Source organism: Nerophis ophidion, linkage group LG16 (genome assembly GCF_033978795.1).
Source record: "Nerophis ophidion isolate RoL-2023_Sa linkage group LG16, RoL_Noph_v1.0, whole genome shotgun sequence".
NCBI classification, from domain to species: Eukaryota; Metazoa; Chordata; class Actinopteri; order Syngnathiformes; family Syngnathidae; genus Nerophis; species Nerophis ophidion.
The window spans coordinates 9348978-9370047 of record NC_084626.1 but is presented as its reverse complement, the minus strand read 5'-3'; the positions used below and the strand labels follow the sequence as shown (position 1 = coordinate 9370047).

General features: G+C 40.1%; 1 protein-coding gene and 1 long non-coding RNA gene across 6 annotated transcripts in view; one reads left to right on the top strand and one right to left on the bottom strand.

Annotated features, from left to right (window-relative positions):
* srgap3 (SLIT-ROBO Rho GTPase activating protein 3) overlaps positions 1-21070 on the top strand; it is a 247138-nt gene that overhangs the window by 153237 nt on the left and 72831 nt on the right. For all 5 annotated transcript variants that reach the window (XM_061922701.1, XM_061922699.1, XM_061922697.1 and 2 more), the window contains exons 5-6: positions 8983-9168; positions 17470-17598. In XM_061922701.1, the coding sequence (XP_061778685.1) occupies positions 8983-9168; positions 17470-17598 (315 nt within the window). The remainder of the gene's footprint in view (positions 1-8982; positions 9169-17469; positions 17599-21070) is intronic.
* LOC133570058 (uncharacterized) overlaps positions 1-21070 on the bottom strand; it is a 49961-nt gene that overhangs the window by 24533 nt on the left and 4358 nt on the right. Inside the window, exon 2 of the long non-coding RNA XR_009810041.1 lies at positions 8998-9136. This is a non-coding gene — a long non-coding RNA (uncharacterized LOC133570058). The remainder of the gene's footprint in view (positions 1-8997; positions 9137-21070) is intronic.

Sequence of the window (21070 nt, the reverse complement as noted above, 5' to 3'; positions counted from 1 at the left end):
GCGTATGATGTCACCTAGCGGCAGCATGTAGATGCTGAAGAGTGCAGGGCCAAGGACCGAACCCTGGGGAACTCCACACGTTACCTTAACGTAGTCCGAGGTCACATTGTTATGGGAGACACACTGCATCCTATCAGTAAGATAAGAGTTAAACCAAGACAGGGCTAAGTCTGACATACCAATTCGTATTTTGATACGTTCTAATAAAATATTATGATCGACGGTATCGAAAGCAGCGCTAAGATCGAGGAGCAGCAACATAGATGACTCATCAGAATCCATCGTTAGCAATAGATCATTAGTCATTTTTGCGAGGGCTGTCTCCGTGGAGTGACTTGCTCTGAAACCGGATTGAAAGGTTTCACATAGATTGTTAGACGCTAAGTGTTCATTTAACTGCTCCGCAACAATTTTTTCAAGGATTTTTGAAATAAAGGGAAGGTGAGACACCGGTCGGTAGTTTACCATGAGGTCAGGATCGAGGTTAGGTCTTTTAAGAAGAGGATGAATAACCGCTTTTTTGAATGCTAGGGGAACAGTGCCCGAGGAGAGTGATAAGTTTATAATATTTAGCACTGATGGACCTAATAATACAAAGAGCTCCTTGATCAGTTTCCCAGGAAGAGGGTCAAGTAAGCATGTTGTCTGTTTTATTCCATTTACACGTTGTAACAATTCCTCTAATGTTATTTCCTCAAAACGAGAGAAACTATTTTGGAGGGCAGTATCCGCCGTATATACCATCGTATCAGTGTTAATAGTTAAACAAAACAAAAATATTTCCTCCATCTTTTTCCATTTTCAATCCTTTTTTGAAAATGCTCCAGGGACTGGAGAGCTGCGGGTTGCTGACCTACAAACTAGAGCATAAACACTAGCTATCTTAAATGCTAACATGAATATAATAACACAGATATTTATTCGAGTTACCGTATATCCTTGAATAGCCGCCGGGGCGCTAATTAATTTAAGACCTCTTCTCGCTCCTGCGCTTATTCAAGGCATGCGGTAAAAGTAAGCAGGTGCTATCAATTTTAAAACCTCTTCTCACCCCTGCGCTTACCAATGGCATGCAGTAAAAAATTGAGTGTGATTAAATATAAAATAATAAAATATTCTTCTGCGGCCGCGGCCCGGTGTTTGGGACCACCGTTCTACAACATGTCATCGCGCCCATCTTTACACCATGCTATCTGCGTGCCGGTAGGACACATGCATTTCGCTGCTTCTTGTACAAGATCGCAATGCATACTTGTTCAACAGCCATACATGCATTTCGCTGCTTCTTGTACAAGATTGCAATGCATACTTGGTCAACAGCCATACCGTTTACACTGATGGTTGTGATATAAACAACTTTAACACTCTTACTAATATGCGCCACACTCTGTGAACCCTTACCAAACAAGAATAACAAACACATTTCTGGAGAACATTGGCTCTGTAACACATTATAAACGCAACATAAGAATTACCCAGAATTCCAATGCATCCATGACTCTTGGCTATATTATACACGCGCCCCCCAACCCCGCCCACCTCAACCAACGCACGGAGGGGGGGGGAGTTGGTGCTAGCGGGTGTATAATATAGCCAAGAGCGGCACCGGGGGCAAAGGGTGAAGTGTCCTGCCCAAGGACACAACGGCAGCGACTTTGATGTCAATAGGTGGGAAGCGAACCTGCAACCCTCAGGTTTCTGGCACGGCCGCTCTACCCACTACGCCATGCCGCCCCAATATTCATGTGTACCGTATTTTTCGGGGTATAAGTCGCTCCGGAGTATACGTCGCACCTGCCGAAAATACATAATAAAGAAGGAAAAAAACATATATAAGTCGCATTTTTGGGGGAAATTTCTTTGATAAAACCCAACACCAAGAATAGATGTTTGAAAGGCAATTTAAAATAAATAAAGAATAGTGAACAACAGGCTGAATAAGTGTATGTTATATGACGCATAAATAACCAACTGAGAAGGTGCCTGGTATGTTAACGTAACATATTATGGTAAAGTCATTCAAATAAATATAACATACGTTTACCAAACAATCCCTCACTCCTAATCGCTAAATCCCATGGAATCTTATACGTCTAGTCTCTTACGTGAATGAGCTAAATAATTGTATTTGATATTTTACGGTAATTTGTTAATAATTGCACACATAAGTAGCTCCTGAGTATAAGTCACATCCCTGGCCAAACTATGAAAAAAACTGCGACTTATAGTCCGAAAAATACGGTATTTAAACAAACATTTGTGGAAAATTTGCGTAGGGGACCTATAAAATCATGTATTCAAAAAAATCTACCAAAAATGTCTCAGCCCCCTGCTGTACCTTTGCAAACACCCTGGGGGTCGTGTACCCCTTGTTGAAGACTTCTGCTTGACACAATACTACAATAATGTATGAAAACATAATAATCACAATAAAAATATGCACAAATGGATGAAAACTATGTCAACAAACTGCCTGTTCGTGGGCTAACACATGTAATGTGTGATGTCTGTACATTAGAGATTCGCGGTTTGCGGTCTCATCCGCGGAGTCCGCGGATAAACCGCGGGTCGGGCGGTTGACATGACGAAAAAATAGATTTTAATTAGATTCGGTCGGGTGGCGGTCGAACCATCCGGAAATATTTGATATACATGGTTCTGGGACCAGTATGCTTTGCCATTCAAAGTGCCATTCAAGACCTGTGTCATAAAGCGAAGAAGACAATGAGAGACGCTGGTATTCTCTTGAATGATGGCCAGTAGTCACCCAGATAATAAGTATTAGGGCATGCTATGAAGCCATTGGCTTTTTCGCCTTCTGCAACATGTTCGATCTGCTTGTCAGTCCAGCATCATGATGTGTGTGGCTTCCGCAGCATCACGCACACGACTGCAAGGCATACTGGGTGACACAGAGTACACTAATGGTTGTGATATCAACAATTTTAACACTCTTAGTAATATGCGCCACGCTGTGAAGCCACATCAATTAAGAACGGCAAACACATTTCGGGAGAACATCCTCACAGTAACACAACATAAACGCAACACAAAAAATACCCATAATCCTTTGTATTCAGGACACTTCCTGACTATTTTATACACCCCGCTAGCAGCAAACACCCCTCCTCCCGCGTCGGTAAGGTGGGCGGGGTTAGGGGCGCGGGGGTGTAAAATATATTCAGGAATTGGCATGGATACAAAGGATTATGGGTATTTGTTGTGTTGCGTTTATGTTGAGGTACTGTGAGGATGTTCTCCTGAAATGTGTTTGTCAATCTTGTTAGGTGTGGCTCCACAGCGTGGCGCATATTAGTAAGTATTAAAGTTGTTTATATCACAACCATCAGTGTACTCTGTATCACCCAGCATGCCTTTCAATCTTGAACGTGTAATTGCGGAGGCTGCACACAACATGTTGCCCGACCAACAATCGGTTCGTACTTGTTGTTGAAGGTGTAGAAGGCAATGGCTTCACAGCATGCCCATATTCTTGTAATCAAGATGAACGCTATTGGATAGACGCGGGAACATTAGCGGCTCCAATTGTCATCATTACTCTGTGAAACAGGTATAAATAGCTCTGTGAGTGGTAAAGGCGGACAACATCTGATGTATTTCAGCGGGCGGTTGGCGGGCGGGTACGCTCCTGATAAAATGTTGGTTCGGGTGGACGGCGGGTGGATGACAACTTTGGTGATGCGGATGCGGATGATATAACTGCCTATCTGCGCATCTCTACTGTACATGCACAAAAACTGATAGTTTCCAGCTTTGATTAACGTTACGAGGGACGTTCAGGAACAAGCTCAGGGCCACAAATAGCCCGTGGGCCATACATTGTCTGGTTTAAATAATACTGCGTAAGGGATGACAACACAATGATGATACCTAAAGCACATTGAGGAGTGGGATTTGAATTATGACTTCCTGTATTGAGTTGAGAGATTCCATGTGTGGTGACATGTGTGTTGCTGCCATATCTGTGCTCTGATTGATCCACCAGGCCACCGTGAAAGAGCGAGGCAGCATTTGGAATGACTTTGGAAGATGACTTCTCTCAGAGGCTCGTTTTCTTCATTTTATCGCTGGCAGGCAACAAAGAAGCCACTGTAAATCTGATTGGACTCCTTTTAAACTGCTTTCTGACTGCAGCAGTGGAGCAGTACACTATTGTATTATACTATTATACTACATATATTACACTAATGTATTATTAAGTCAACAACTTACATGGCATAGAAAAATATAAGAAAAACTTAAATCACGAGAAAATGTTGTAATGCTATGAGAGTAAAGTAATAGTAAGCCTAAAAAGTGAAGAACATTTGTTAAAAAAATGGTTTTCTGATCAGTCACTATTTCAATTGTGATTAAAATGTAAATGTCAAATTTCCCACTCAAAGCTAAATGAAACATTCCAGTCGAGACCAGTAGTGTCGCTGTCTCTCTCTGTAGAGCGCTCCCAAATATTTAGCAGGTATTCTGGTTCATGTCGGTCTGATTTCTACCAAAAAGCCTCTGACCAACCCATCAAGTTTCGGCCTATTATTACTAAACTATTGTTATTACTACTGTTATTAGGATCTAGCAGCTCATCTGCAAAATGATGCCTCTAAATTTATTTAGTGTTGTAACGATACCAAAATGTTGGTACCGGTATCGGTACTAAAATTATTTGGTTACTTTTCAGTACTTTTTTAAATAAAGAGACCACAAAAAAATTGCATTATTGGCTTTATTTAAAAAAAAAAAATTAGGGTACATTAAACATATGTTTATTATTGCAATTTAGTTCTTGGCAAGCGCCGTTTTGTACTACTAATTTTGGCGGTCCTTGAACTCACCGTAGTTTGTTTACATCAGGGGTAGGGAACCTCTGGCTCTAGAGCCAGATGTGGCTCTTTTGATGACTGCATCTGGCTCTCAGATACATCTTAGCTGACATTACTTAATACTATAAGTAATGAATAATCCCGCTGGTAATAACAGTGTTAAAAATAGTGAAGTGAACTGATATAGAGCTTTTCTCGAGTGACTCAAAGTTCTTTACATAGTGAAACCCAATATCTAAGTTACATTTAAACAAGTGTGGGGGGCACTGGGAGCCGGTTGGTAAAGTGTCTTGCCCAAGGACACAACAGCAGTGACTAGGATGGCTGAAGAGGGAATCGAACCGGGAACCCTCAAGTTGCAGGCACGGCCACTCTACCAACCGAGCTATGCCACCCCCCACATTCTAAAACAATTCATAGAAAAAGGCCTGAGAATTATACTTTAATGCGGATATACATTCGCATTGCACTAATTTAGCGAAAGAAACAGCGGGAAAAAATGAACAAGGAATTAAAACAATTTATTTAAAAAATCACCGAACAATGGTTCGGTTAACATGTCACTATGACTGGAAATAATTATTATGACCGTTAAAGCATTGTTCTCTGTCATACACGTTTTAAAAAGGAACAGGTATTGTTAGAAAATTAAAAACACCACTTTGCAGCAGGACATCTTGGAAAACAGGCGCAAGATGTCGCCTGTTAAAATAACATTCAAAATATAAAAAACTCTTAAGCATTTTAATCCATGCAACTCTCCGTTTTCTCCGCACCTGTTCAAGAAGTCGCATCAATGATAAGAAGTATTTTATTTATTATTGATTAGCTTCAGAATAAAATTGTTATAAAAAAAAAAAAGACTTATTTTACTCTAAAAATGTTGGTCTTACTTAAAAAATGCACTCATTTTGTAGTATTCAGTGTTAAAAAGTATTATATGGCTCTCACGGTAATACACTTTAAAATATTTGGCTTTCATAGCTCTCTCAGCCAAAAAGGTTGCCGGCCCCCCGGCTACATGTATAACTTTTTTCAAAGATGCCAGAGGAAGACATATGTTATGCCACTCATTCCTTGTCTCATTCTTTCCACCAATCTTTTTATGCTGTGTGTGAAGGTGAGCTTTGTTCATGTTATTGACTTGTGTGCAGTGCTAATCAGGCATATTTTGTCAGTGCATGACTGCAAGCTAATCGATGCTAACATGCTATTAAAGCTAGCTTTATGTACATATTACATCATTATGCCTCACTTGTAGGTGTATTTGCGGTCATTTAATTTCCTTTGTCCTCTGTGTATTTAATTTATATCTGCATTTGTCATGACATATCAGTTTGTAATGTGGCTGCGTTTCTGATAGTGGTTTGTGTGCTGTTATTGACCTCAGCAAACGTTACCCAGCTTGCACAAATTGTAATAAATCCATTTAAACAAGACAATCCGCCATTTCTTTTAACTTGGACACACACCTATACCTTTGGCCATTGTAAACCAGTCATTTGGACAAGTTATCTTATTTAGAGGAGTTATCTCAACACCTTAGAAGCCTCCCTTTTACAAACCCCATTTTCATATGAGTATGGAAATTGTGTTAGATGTAAATATAAACAGAATACAATGATTTGCAAATCAATTTCAACCCATATTCAGTTGAATATGCTACAAAGACAACATATTTGATAAAACTGATACACTTTTCTTTTGCAGATAATCATTAACTTTAGAATTTGATGCCAGCAACACGTGACAAAGACGTTGGGAAATGTGGCAATAAATACTGACAAAGTTGAGGAATGCTCATCAAACACTTATTTGGAACATCCCACTGGTGTGCAGGCTAATTGGGAACAGGTGGTGCCCTGTTTGAAAAATGCTCAGTCTTTCACAAGAAAGAATGGGGCTTACACCCTTTTGTCCACAACTGTGTGAGCAATTGGTCAAACAGTTTAAGAACAACGTTTCTCAAAGTGCAATTGCAAGAAATTTAGGGATTTCAACACGTACGGTCCATAATATCATCAAAAGGTTCAGAGAATCGGGAGAAATCACTACATGTAAGCGGCATGGCCGGAAACCAACATCGAATGACCGTGACCTTCGATCCCTCAGACGGCTTTGTATCAAAAACCAACATCAATCTCTAAAGGATATTACCACATGGTCTCAGGAACACTTCAGAAAACCACTGTCACTAAATACAGTTGGTCGCTACATCTGTAAGTGCAAGTTAAAGGTCTACTATGCAAAGCGAAAGCCATTTATCAACAACATCCAGAAACGCCGCCTGCTTCTCTGGGCACAAGATCATCTAAGATGAACTGATGCAAAGTGGAAGAGTGTTCTGTGGTCTGACGAGTCCACATTTCAAATTATTGTTGGAAATATTCCATATCGTGTCATCCGGACCAAAGGGGAAGGGAACCATCCAGACTGTTATCAACGCAAAGTTCAAAAGCCAGCATCTGTGATGCTATGGGGGTGCATTAGTGCCCAAGACATGGGTAACTTACACATCTGTGAAGGCACCATTAATGCTAAAGGTACGTACAGGTTTTGGAACAACATATGCTGCCATCTAAGCACTGTCTTTTTCATGGACGCCCCTGCTTATTTCAGCAAGACAATGTCAAGCCACATTCAGTACGTGTTACAACAGCGTGGCTTCGTAAAAAAAGAGTGCGGGTACTTTCCTGGCCCGCCTGCAGTCCAGACCATGCCTCCATCAAAAATGTGTGGCACATTATGTAGCGTAAAATACGACAGCGGAGACCCCGGACTGTTGAACGACTACAGCTCTACATAAAACAAAAATGGGAAAGAATTACACTTTCAAAGCTTCAACAATTAGTTTTCTCAGTTCCCAAACGTTTATTGAGTGTTGTTAATAGAAAAGGTGATGTAAAACAGTGGTGAACATGCCCATTCCCAACTACTTTGGCACGTGTTGCAGCCATGAAATTCAAGGTTAATTATTATTTGCAAAAAAAAATAAAGTTTGAGTTTGAGCATCAAATATATTGTCTTTGTAGTGCATTCAACTGAATATGGGCTGAAAAGGATTTGCAAATCAGTGTATTCCGTTTATATTTACATCTAACACAATTTCCCAAGTCATATGGAAACAGGGTTTGTATTTCTATTTTTCTATGTTGTAAAAATAGGTAGAATAAATATTAGATGTCAACATTTCTGTCAATAAGGTTTGTGTCAGCCTGCGACACAGTCATTTTGATAGTAGGCTGACATAGCTAATAAAGACACTTATGTCATGTGTTGACTTCATTATAACACCTATAGAATGCTTTACAATTTTTTGCGGCTCCAGGCATATTTTCTTTTGTATTTTTGTATGTCTGTGAGCATCGACTGAGAGGCAAAACATTTTCAAAGACTATCTGAAAAGCCCAGTTGTGATCGATCCAATGCTTTGAGAATACAATGACTGGGATGAATAAGAATATTTACAGGCACCTTGACGTTTTTCCTGGCTGACATTGTTAGTACAGCTAGCTCATAATCGACATGTCGCGGTCATATCAAAGTATATCAAAGTAAAACCATGTGTAAAATACCGCTAAACTTGTCTGAAAGTAGCATATACAGTACAGGCCCAAAGTTTGGACACACCTTCTCATTAACAGTGTTTTCTTTATTTTCATGACTATTGAAAATGACTTTGACATTGTAGATTGTCACTGGAGGCATCAGAACAATAAATGAACACATGAACTTCAAGAGGTAGTCACCTGAAATGGTTTTCATTTCACAGGTGTGTTTGAAGCTCACCGAGTGAATGCAAAGAGTGTGCAAAGGAGTAATCCGAGCAAAGGATGGCTATTTTCAAGAAACTAAAATATAATACCTTTTTTCAGTCATTTCACCTTTTTTTTGTTAAGTACATAACTCCACATTCATAGTTTTGATGCCTTAAGTGACAATCTACATATATATATCAAAATAAAGAAAACGCATTAAATGAGAAGGTGTGTCCAAACTTTTGGCCTGTACTGTACATATGTTTTTTAAATTTCTTTCACCATTTCAAATACGGTCCCTTTCATCTACTCGCTCCCTCTACAAAATGACGATGACAATATATGTGCTGTCTGTGACACGCCGAGTGATTGCATTGTTCTCCCTGCAGGTGATGAAGACATACCACATGTACCATACAGAGAGCATCAGCGCCGAGAGTAAGCTGAAGGATGCTGAGAAACAAGAGGAGAAGCAGTTCAGCAAGTCAGGAGATCTCAACGTCAACCTCCTGCGCCACGAGGACCGCCAGCCCAGGCGTAGTACTGTCAGAAAGATTGAGAAGATGAAAGAGAAGGTGTGTGTTATTTACAATCATACAAAATGATGATCAGATTAAACCAATATACAGTTAGGGGCCTGATCTAATTAGATCTCAAATATCCCGTACTAAATAGTTTATACAAACTATAAAATTGTGTGTACTGTTAGTGGGTTTGTTGCATCTGATTTACTAAAACTGTGAACACAATATAAGTGCAAACATTTTTAATAAGGTCTTATTTGAATTACAATTGTGTGTGTACTACCGACTGTAACCATGGAGACCCTATTTTACTGCACACCCTTTGCACTATATGCCCCAACCTGTGGTGTTTTACAATATTACGGAACAAACCGCACACAACTAGGGACAGTGTGGCGCAGTTGGAGAGTGGCCGTGCGCAACCCGAGGGTCCCTGGTTCAATCCCCACCTAGTACCAACCTCGTTACGTCCGTTGTGTCCTGAGCAAGACACTTCACCCTTGCTCCTGATGGGTGCAAACACTGTAACACTGTGTTTGAATATAATTAATAATTATTACTTAATAATTAAATTATTGTTTGGCGTACCACTAGATGAAGCCCTTGTCCCACTAGTGGTACATGTACCACAATTTGAGAATCACTAGTTTAAATGGTACCCTGAAATAAAACTGGTGGAAGTCATGGATTAAAAAGTGTGATTCCTTTTGGTACTGTTACTAAAATATTTGATAAATTAAGACTGAAGTTCCATTACAGTGTATATGCAACTTTCAAATGTAGACGCTTCCTGTTTAATTGTCAGACTTTCACAATAAGATTTATCTTATTGGAAGATGAAGTACATACTTGACATCACATTCCAATATGGAAGAACAGATTTATTTGACACACAATCAAACAGTTGTATTATGATGGCTGCATGCAGAAAAATATTCGGTGCGTTGTAGATATTACGGATGCACAAAGCATTTTGCTTAATTATGAGAAACACATTTCAAATTTATCCACCACTTTCTGAATTCAAACAAAGCATTGCCAAAACAAATCTTATTTCTAGTTTGCCACACTGCACATCATTACTTCCAAAGTTAATCTTACACAACATTTCATCAATGCACTAACTCTTTTATTAAATTTTTCCTACAGTCCATTTTAATCTAAACAAAACAATAATGATAATTTTATTATATTTGACAAATACACAATTTTAAAAATAAAAACATATTTCTTTCTGGCATTACCAGCCAAGTTGAAATAAACTCACTTTAAAACCACAAACAATTTTAATCTATAATATTGTTGATAATCTTTTTCTTACCTGCATAAATTAATCTTACTTTAAAATAAATTTTTTTCTGGGAGTTATTGTTTTAATTACATTTTGATTTTTTGATCGGTTATACTTAAATGTTTGTCCTCAGACTTTACAGGGAAATTGCTTAATTTTTATTCACACTTTCATGGATAGAAAAAGTTCCAAGACTTACATAGAAATATCTACGTACATATAAACAGAAACTGAAACTGAAAAGCAAACCAAAATTGATTTTAATTGTTTTCGTATTCCGACACCAGAACCAGAAGTAGAGATTTTAAAGACAGGACCGTGGACTGGCCTGCAATAAAATCTGTACTATGATGCACCATCGAATCCCTTTTTGCCTCCACTTTCATATTATATGTGCATATAGATACTGTATCTGTATATGCAGACGTCAGACCTCGTTGTGCCATGTCTAAAATATGTACTGTGTAGGGCTCCAAAGACATTTTCGCTTAAACAGGTGATTAATCAGAATCAAATACAGTATTAGTTTGACAGCCCTAGTTAAAATACAAGTTTCGAAAAATACCTATTTTCAATTTCTAAATCCGCAATGCACTGAGACCGTGGTAAGTGAACCACAAACACAATACATTGTAATCTATGCTTTGCTGCCATACTTGCAAATGAGACTCATAAAATATATAACTGTACAGTACAGTTATCATAATCTAATTTTAAATTGTTGAATTTAAAAAAATGACCATTTAAGTTTATTAACACACACAAAAGTACAAGGATATTGACGATTGATTCTCAGGTACCGGGAAATGTTATCATATCGGTTCAAATGTGAAAAGCACTCGTTCCTTTCCCTGGCATAGGTAAAACCTTCCGATTTAAGAGAGAGTTATTAGCTGTACATTTGCAATCAAATACAATAATAGCTGTCAGAACTCCGAAATGACTGCTCTCTGCTGCACATGTTCAACATTCCACACCGTGGATCTTCCTCTGGCTTTTCCTCATGCAAGTGAAAACTCTCTCCATATTTCAGGAAATCAAAAGATGTTTCTGATTGATATGGTATGACGGGTGCTTGGAAATGTACCACTATTCATAAAACTGCTTGGCAGGGAGCTTTCTCGCCCATCTCCAAGCTATTGTTGTCTCAACCTCTGGAAACTGTTAAATGAGGAACAGCAGAGAAGAGGCCTTTTCTACCACAAGTTCAGGAACTTAAAGTTCCTGGAACCTTTACTTCCTGGAACTAAAGGTTTCGGTAAAAGTGAGTGGTTTGTGTTTCCACCGTATTTCACAGTTAAGGTAGTTTATACAAATCAGGCTGATGACAAATAAATGAGTGGTGAAGTATACTTCTACACTGATACCATGTAAATCAGGGGTCGGCAACCGGCGGCTCCGGAGCCGCATGCGGCTCTTTGACCACTCTGATGTGGCTCAGCCGCATACTTGCTGACCACCCGGAGAAGTCCGGTAGATTTCCAATTTTAATGTCTATATCAGAAATCTCCCGGGTAAACATTTTTCGATTTTCAGCCATACATCAAATTTGAGGGCGTGCCATGATAACAATGCCTCTAACATAATTTCTACATGTCATCGCGCCAGGATTTTCACCATGCTATCTGCGTGCCGGCCGGCCGGACACATTTTGGATGCGACCTCTATCTGAACGCATACGCAACTGCAAGGCATACTTGTTCAAAAGCCATACAGGTCACACTGATGGTTGTGATATAAACAACTTTAACACTCTTACTAATATGCGCCACACTGTGAACCCACACCAAACAAGAATGCCAAACACATTTCAGGAGAACATCCGCACTATAACACAACATAAACACGACAAAACAAATACCCAGAATCTCATGTATCCTAACTCTTCCAGGCTCCATTATACACCCAGCTACCACCAACCCAGCCCGGAAGCGTCGGATACATGGGATTCTGGGTATTTGTTCTGTCGTGTTTATGTTGTGTTATAGTGCGGATGTTCTCCTGAAATGTGTTTGTCATTCTTGTTTGGTGTGGGTTTACAGTGTGGCGCATATTAGTAAGAGTGCTAAAGTTGTTTAAACACCCACCCTTAGTGTAACCTGTATTGCTGTTGAATAAGGATGCCTTGCAGTCTCTAACGTGTGTCTGCAATAGCCTCGTCAAACAAGTCTTTGAGCAGGCAAGCTATTTGTACAAGCTGTAGAGGGCGCTAGCGGTAGTGCCATCATTGTACGCCCTTATTATTGTTCAATGTGGGAACACCAGCGTACATTCGAGAGAATGATTACTCTGAAATTCGGGAGTCTCCCGGGAAAATTGGGACGGTTGGCAGGTGTAACGCTGTCAAGCGGCATTCATATAAAACTCGCGGGCCGTGCGACATATACCCCGGGGCGACTTATGTGTGGAATTATTATCACATTACCGTAAAATATAAATTATAATATTATTCATCTCATTCGCAGAAGAGACGAAGAAGATGTCAGCAATCGTCACACACACGTCAGCAATCGTCACATAGACGTCAACCAATAAGAATTTGGCGGGGGAGGGTCATGGCAGAAGTGCATTGTGGTCATGGAATGCTAACTGCTATATGCTAAATGCTACTTCCGTAACTATTAAAATCGGTCATTTCATCGTTGGCGGTAACTTATAAAAACTGAGAAGGGCTGAACAAAAATGGCACCGAAAAGGAAATCAGGTACTGCAGATTACAAAATATCAAATAATATTATTTATAATACATATGTATAATGTAAATATAATTTGCAAATGTTAGTGTTACACATAAAAGCATCAGATTTAGCGTTAGCCTGTTGGCATTAGCCTCCACTTGAGACTAATAAGTACACAAATGGCATATCAGACTACATTTACACCATTTAAAAAAGTAAATGAAGATTTTTTTACATGATTTATCTTTAATCAACTTGTCTTTAGTTTCATACTTCTCTATGAGGTCGGAGTCCCAGTGAGCTGCTCGCCTTGCCGCTTCGAAGTCAGGCAGAATACTAAATAACCCTCTGTGAACACGTTAAAAAGAGTCTGTCCACTTCTGTTAATTTTGTGTATTGAAGTGAAGTTTGTAAAAATAATAAACATGAAACTGCATACTAGTTTAAAGACTACAATTGAGTAAAAATATTACAAGACAGCTCCACTAATCAGTGTTCTTCAGCACAAAGATGCCACATAAAAGATCCTGCAAGTCAAAAGTTCCTTTTTTCTTTCTCTCCATTGTATGTTGGAATAGAAATACACTAGAAAAAGGGAATACACAAGTTGTCTTCAGATACTCTAATGGCGGCTTAAAATTTGAATACAACATTTTAGAAAGGCCCAACTGTATTCAACCAATCAGCGTTTGACAGCACAGCCCCTCTACTGTTCCTGGGAACTCCGGAAAGTCCTACCTCACTACTAGGAACTAAAAATAGTTACCGAGTAAGTAAACCTACCCAGGTAGTTTTAGTTGGAAACCCAGGGTGGTACTTTATGAGAAAGTTCCTGTAAAGGCTCCTGCGTTGGAAATAGGCCTAATGAGAACCAACACTATGTGCATATACAGTATGTATCACAGCAAATGTATGTTATGATGTGCACACTGTCCAAAAAGATCATTCTGCCAAACGTAATAAAGTGCTGTAATTTGTAGTTTCTAGGGCTTTCTCACACTAGACTAGACCATCATACTGTGCTCATTCCTGCGTAAAACTTAAAACAAGGCATGTACCGTATAGCAAGTTTATGAACACATTGATTTGAGCCCAGGCCTGACCCACTTCCTGTCTATTGGCACGATCGGAAGAGGAGGTAAGTTGTTGCTCTATTGGAAACTGGGTAACACACGGCACACTGACAAAGCTTAACCTATTGTTACTATAACAATCTACAAAGTTAATACAGTTTGCTTGACCTTCTTCCTCTCCATTTATCTGCTTTATTTTGTATTTCAAGTTATTATGCGTGGGTTCCCTCCGGGTACTCCGGCTTCCTCCCACTTCCAAAGACACGCACCTGGGGATAGGTTGATTGGCAACACTAAAATTGGCCCTAGTGTGTGAATGTGAGTGTGAATGTTGTCCGTCTATCTCTGTTGGCCCTGCGATGAGGTGGCGACTTGTCCAGGGTGTACCCCGCCTTCCGCCCGATTGTAGCTGAGATAGGCGCCAGAGCCCCCCGCGACCCCGAAAGGGAATAAGCGGTAAAAAATGGATGGATGGATGGAAGTTATTATTACATATGGCTTCCTGTTCCACTCAGGATTTAATTCAAAATCTCCCTACTAACTCACCAGTGCCTCCATGGAAATGCCCCCCTCTACCTCAAAGAACTGCTCACCCCCAAATCCTCCACAGGATACCTCCGCTCCAAACAGGCTAACCTCTACGGTCAAAGTTACGAACAATGGGAGACCGGGCTTTCTGCTCCGCTGCTCCCGGTCAGTGGAACGCTCGCCCTGACCACCTGAGGGCACCTCAGACTGTAAATGCTTTTAAAAAAGGCTTAAAAACCCATCTTTAAAAAAAAGTATTTTCATAGACATGCATGCTGCTTCTTCTAGCTATTGGGCTGTTTGTAGTTTTATATTTTATTTATTTTTATCTTTTTATTATTATTATTACTATTATTATTACAATTTTTTTACACCGCGGCACTTTGAGGTTGTTTGCTCAACGTAAAGTGCTTTTTTACAAATAAAATCTGTTATTATTATTATATATGTATTGTTGTTTTTGAAATAATTGTATTGTTGATAATAGATGTAATTATGTTTATTATTCATTATCAATAGTGATATTTATATTGGTATTTGTATGGCTCCATTTGAAGTGGAATAATGCTCACTGTCATTTCTGTATTATTAATATTTATTTCACTAACTGCTTTTTTGCTATCACTTTTACCATCATATTTGTACAAACCCCGTTTCCATATGAGTTGGGAAATTGTGTTAGATGTAAATATAAACGGAATACAATAATTTGCAAATCCTTTTCAACTCATATTCAGTTGAATGCACTACAAAGACAAGATACTTGATGTTCAAACTCATAAATTTAATTTTTTTTGCAAATAATAATTAATTTAGTATTTCCTGGCTGCAACACGAGCCAAAGTAGTTGGGAAAGGACGTGTTTACCACTGTGTTGCATCACCTTTTCTTTTAACAACACTCAATAAACATTTGGGAACTGAGGAAACTAATTGCTGAAGCTTTAAAAGTGGAATTATTTCCCATTCTTGTTTTATGTAGAGATTCAGTCGCTCAACAGTCCGGGGTCGCTGCTGTCGTATTTTACGCTTCATAATGTGCCACACATTTTCGATGGGAGACAGGTCTGGACTGCAGGCGGGCCAGGAAAGTACCCACACTCATTTTTTACAAAGCCACGCTGTTGTAACACGTGCTGAATGTGGCTTGGCATTGTCTTGCTGAAATAACCAGGGGCGTCCATGAAAAAGACAGCGCTTAGATGGCAGCAAATGTTGTTCCAAAACCTGTATGTACCTTTCAGCATTAATGGTGCTTTCACAGATGTGTAAGTTACCCATGCCTTGGGCACTAATGCACCCCCATACCATCACAGATGCTGGCTTTTGAACTTTGCGTCGATAACAGTCTGGATGGTTCGAATATTTCCAAAAACTATTTGAAATGTGGACTCGTCAGACCACAGAACACTTTTTCTCATTGCATCAGTCCATCTTAGATTATTTCGGGCCCAGAAAAGCTGGCGGCGTTTACATGGAGTGATTTCTCCAGATTCTCTGAACCTTTTGATGATATTATGGACCGTAGATGTTGAAATCCCTAAATTTCTTGCGATTGCACTTCGAGAAACGTTGTTCTTAAACTGTTTGACTATTTGATCACGCAGTTGTGGACAAAGGGGTGTACCTCGCCCCAGACTGAGCATTTTTTGGGAATCTGTTTTTATACCCAATCATGGCACCCACCTATTTCCAATTAGCCTGCACACCTGTGGGATGTTCCAAATAAGTGTTTTAAGAGCATTCTTCAACTTTATCAGTATTTATTGCCACCTTTCCCAACGTCTTTGACACGTGTTGCTGGCATCAAATTCCAAAGTTAATGATTATTTGCAAAAAAACAATGTTTATCAGTTTGAACATCAAATATGTTGTCTTTTTAGCATATGAGTTGAAAATGATTTGCAAATCATTGTATTCCGTTTATATTTACATTTAACACAATTTCCCAACTCATATAGAAACTGGGTTTGTACATATCCTATTCACTGATGCTGTTTTGTTGTTGTTGCGGTTGTTATTTTTTTTGTTGGGTTTGTTGTTGTTTTTGTTGTTGCTGTCGTTTTTTGTCATATTCTCCTCTAGTCCCTGCAATTTCCCCCTCTGTCTTCCTTTTTTTTCCTCTTCCTCTCCCCTCCTGCTCTGGCCCGGCTGCACCAAATAATAATATAAATCCATTTAATTAAGTCAAATACAAATTAGACTTAGACTAACTTTAATGATTCACAAGGGAAATTGTTATAAGGCAACAAGAGAAGTATCCCACACTTCTCTTTTTTAAAGTAAATCTGAACAGCCGTTGTGGGCATCTACATCAACTATATGATTTGCCTGAATAGCTGGACAGGACAAAATGAATAAAATAAAAAAAAGGAAGATGTAGGTCAGGTCCGATTCCCTGCACACCCACTCAGTATTGTCGATGCCTCTCTTTTATTAAATATGTTTTGGTAATGGTGAGTGTTTATAATGGGAGTTGCACAATCCTTGTGGGTGTTCTGTCTGAAACCAAAGTGTTGCGAAACGTTTGCCTCGAGGTAATCACAAGCCTGTCTGCGTCGCACAACACATGACTATGGAGGTAGCTTTTCCTCTTGGTGTCTTTCCAAATTTCCTGTTGCCATCTCTACCTGTGTGACGTTCCCAAAACTGCAGCTGCCTGAACACACACACACACACACACACACACACACACACACACACACACACACACACACACACACACACACACGCACGCACGCACGCAAACACACAATTAACCTGCTGTCTGTTCTTCTCTGCAGAGGCAAGCAAAGTACTCAGAGAATAAGCTGAAGTGCACCAAAGCCCGCAACGACTATCTGTTGAACCTAGCAGCAACAAATGCGGTGGTGGCCAAATATTACATCCACGATGTTTCTGATATGATCGATGTAAGTATATCTTTCTAAACTGTAGTTGTGGACTTGACTTTCTACGCTATCGCAATCTACAAGTATTATTGCAAGAGTTAATGTTCATTTAGATACTTTGTTTTCCTCTTTGTATGATGCATTACACCACTGCTAACTACAACAATAATACATGTATCGCGAAAATATCACTCTACTTTTCCAATTCATCCATTTTTCTACCGCTTGTCCCTTTCAGGGTCACAGTGGGACAAGAGCTTCAGGCAATTTTTTTTAAGATGTGTAGTGAAGCCTGTTTTTTTATTTTATTTAGTTTTTTTAGGTTGGAGAGTATTCTGTTTATGATGAATATGCTTTTCCTAATACAATTGTCATGGCCTGTTACTTCAGTTTTGCATCTTAGTTATTTCTCCCCATGTTGTATTCTGTTATATTCTTGCACTCCTATTTTGTTTTCTCCTTCCCTTGCGTTTGAATCATCCTCCTGTGACGTAATCACTTTCCGAACGCTGTCCCCCATAATTCTCTTCGGTTTTTGCTTAGTGTTCCCACTTGTTTTCTAACTTAACCATGCTCCTTATTTGTACCTGTCTCGTCTGTCAGCTGAGGCGGTTTCATTGCTCGCTTCATGCAACAGCTTGCGTTTGTTTATCTGTTTCTGTGACAAGTAAGCCTTTAGTCTTCCCGTGCGCTTTTCTTAGCGGCACAACCTCATTTTGTTTGCTACTTTTTCTTCCCATCAGACTTGGATGGCTGCTTTTCTGTCTCAGAGTACGGTTTGTTGGACAAGCACCATTTGAGTCACGTGCAGGGGCGCACTTACTAAGACGCGTGCAGAGCACGGTGACACGCTCAATTCGGACTTCTTATTTCCAGCAATTACCCCTCGCTCAGTGAAATTACCTAAAAAGGCTGCGGATAATATGGACATTTCCAGTGTTAAAGAACACAGTTAAGCTCCACCCTCAAAGACTCAATCTGCCGGGGACTCTACAGAGAAGTACAGTGCAGTGTGGATGGACGAGTGGTACCGGAAGGTGTTGACTAAGCTGGAAATAACACCAGCAGCCGAGCTTGTTCCAACTTTGACGCTTTCCCAAGCCAAACTTGTACCAGCTTTGACGCCTAGCCAAGCCAAGCACGCGCCAGCTTCAAAGCCTGATCAAGGAAAGTTTGCTACAGCACGCCGCTTCCAGCCTCGGCTCCAGTGGGTCCGTTGCCGCTTCCGGCCTTGTCTTTAGTGGGTCCGATGGCACTAGCAGCCTCGTCTCTAATGGGTTCGATGCTGCTTCCAGCTTCGTCTCCAGTGGGTCTCCCGCTGATGACACCATCCTCCCCTCCAGCTCTGCAGCCAACTTATGTGTCGACTCCAGCTCTGCAGCCAGCCTGGACAGGAGTGTGGTCGTTCCATGGACGCCCTCCGCGCCATCAGCAAAAATTCCCAGGCCATGGACCGGGCGTTGATTCTTACGGCTGCTGGTGCGCTACTTCTAGTCACGTCTGCCACTTCGCCGTTCTGTGGACGCCCGCTTCGCCAGCTGCAGTGGCATTCAACTCGCCGAAGCCACCTGACTCGTCCTCGGTGGCTTCGGGGACATTAGGCCTGGCAACCCACCGCCATGTCCTCCCTTCACCCTCCATATTCTTGTGTTGCTATTTTGGTTTCTCCTTCCCTTGTATTTGTGTGTTTGGGGGCGGGGACCGGGGGTTTATTGATGGGGGGTGGCAGTGGTGGCGATGACCAAGAAGAACGCGGAGTTGGAATATAATTACAACACTTTATGTACATATTTATATATATATTTATACAATATTTACATATTTATATAATATGTGACTACAAGCTCCATTCACAGACAGAGTCCCATTGCTTTTATGAGAGGTCGAGCAAGTCAATAGCCGAAAAAAAATAAATAAATACAATTATATATATATATATATATAGATATATATAGATATTTTTTTTTTTGTGGCGGCCGTAATTCTTTTGTGGCGGGCCGCCACAAATACATGAATGTGTGGGAAACCCTGATATGCATATACTGTATCACCCTGCCTCCAGCCCGAATGCAGCTGGGATAGGCTCCAGCACCCCAGAGAAGGACAAGTGGTAGAAATTGGATGAAAGCAAATTATATTATATATTGAATGATGTCTGTCTATTTGTGTTGGCCCTGCGATGAGATGGCGACTTGTCCAGGGTGTAAACCGCCTTCCGCCCAATTGTAGCTGAGATAGGCGCCAGCGACCCCAAAAGGGAATGAGCGGTAGATAATGGATGGATGGATGGATTATACCTAATTTAGAAAGATAAATAACATGTTTGTAAATAGCTTTTTTTTTTTTTTTCATTGAACAAAAACTATTTTTTATTATTTTTATTTTTAGTTTGTGCAAAATACATGTAAGCATACATTTGATCAATTATTAAGAGTCCAGGTATTTTTCTGACATGGAAGACAACACAGAAAAGACAGGAAATTATTATAAATGTGTTTATCGTAACTCCATCTGGACCAGCTGTGAATGTTCTCACTAAGAATGCTTACCGTATTAGAAAAAAATAAACGTATCCTCTTTCATTTGAGTGACTTATTGAGGCTGCAGCAAAGTAAAGATGATTTTGTTGTGCTAACAAGCGCTAAAAAAGCATTTGCTTAGTGATTCACATGACTGTCAGTCCCCTCCAGCTCCTCCTGCTTAATTAGGTTACTTCACTGCGCACAGCGTGATGAAGCGCTGTAATTATCCCAGGTGTCATACTACCCTAACTCCTACTTTGGAACATAAATGCAGAATGAGACGTCGTTCATGGATTTAAAGGCCTACTGAAACCCACTACTACCGACCACGCAGTCTGATAGTTTATATATCAATGATGAAATATAAACATTGCAACACATGCCAATACGGCCGGTTTAGTTTACTAAATTGCAATTTTAAATTTCCCGTGAAGTTTCTTGTTTAAAACGTCGCGGAATTATGACGCGTGAGCGTGACGTCACGGACTGTAGAGGACATAATAGCGCAGCAGTATTTGTGGCTAAAAGTCGTCTCTTTTCATCGCGCAATTAAACAGTATTCTGGACATCTGTGTTGCTGAATCTTTTGCAATTTGTTCAATTAATAATGGAGAAGTCAAAGTAGGAAGATGGAGTTGGGAAGCTTTAGGCTTTAGCCACACAAACACACGGTGATTCCTTGTTTAAAATTGCCGGAGGTGAAGCTTTACTATGGATCAGAGCGGTCAAGCGAACATGGTTCCCGACCAACCACTTGTCAACCGGCAGGTTTCGGTGAGAAAATTGTGTTAAAAAGTCTCCTTACCGGAGATCTGTGGAGTTTGCGCCGTCCTTGTATCTGCCGTGACTTCCCTCAGACACTGGCCTCAAGACACCCGTGGACACACCCCTCCAACTATCAGGTACTATTTAATCTACTAAAACACTAGCAACACAATAGAAGGATTAGAAACTCTTTATTATTATTTTTT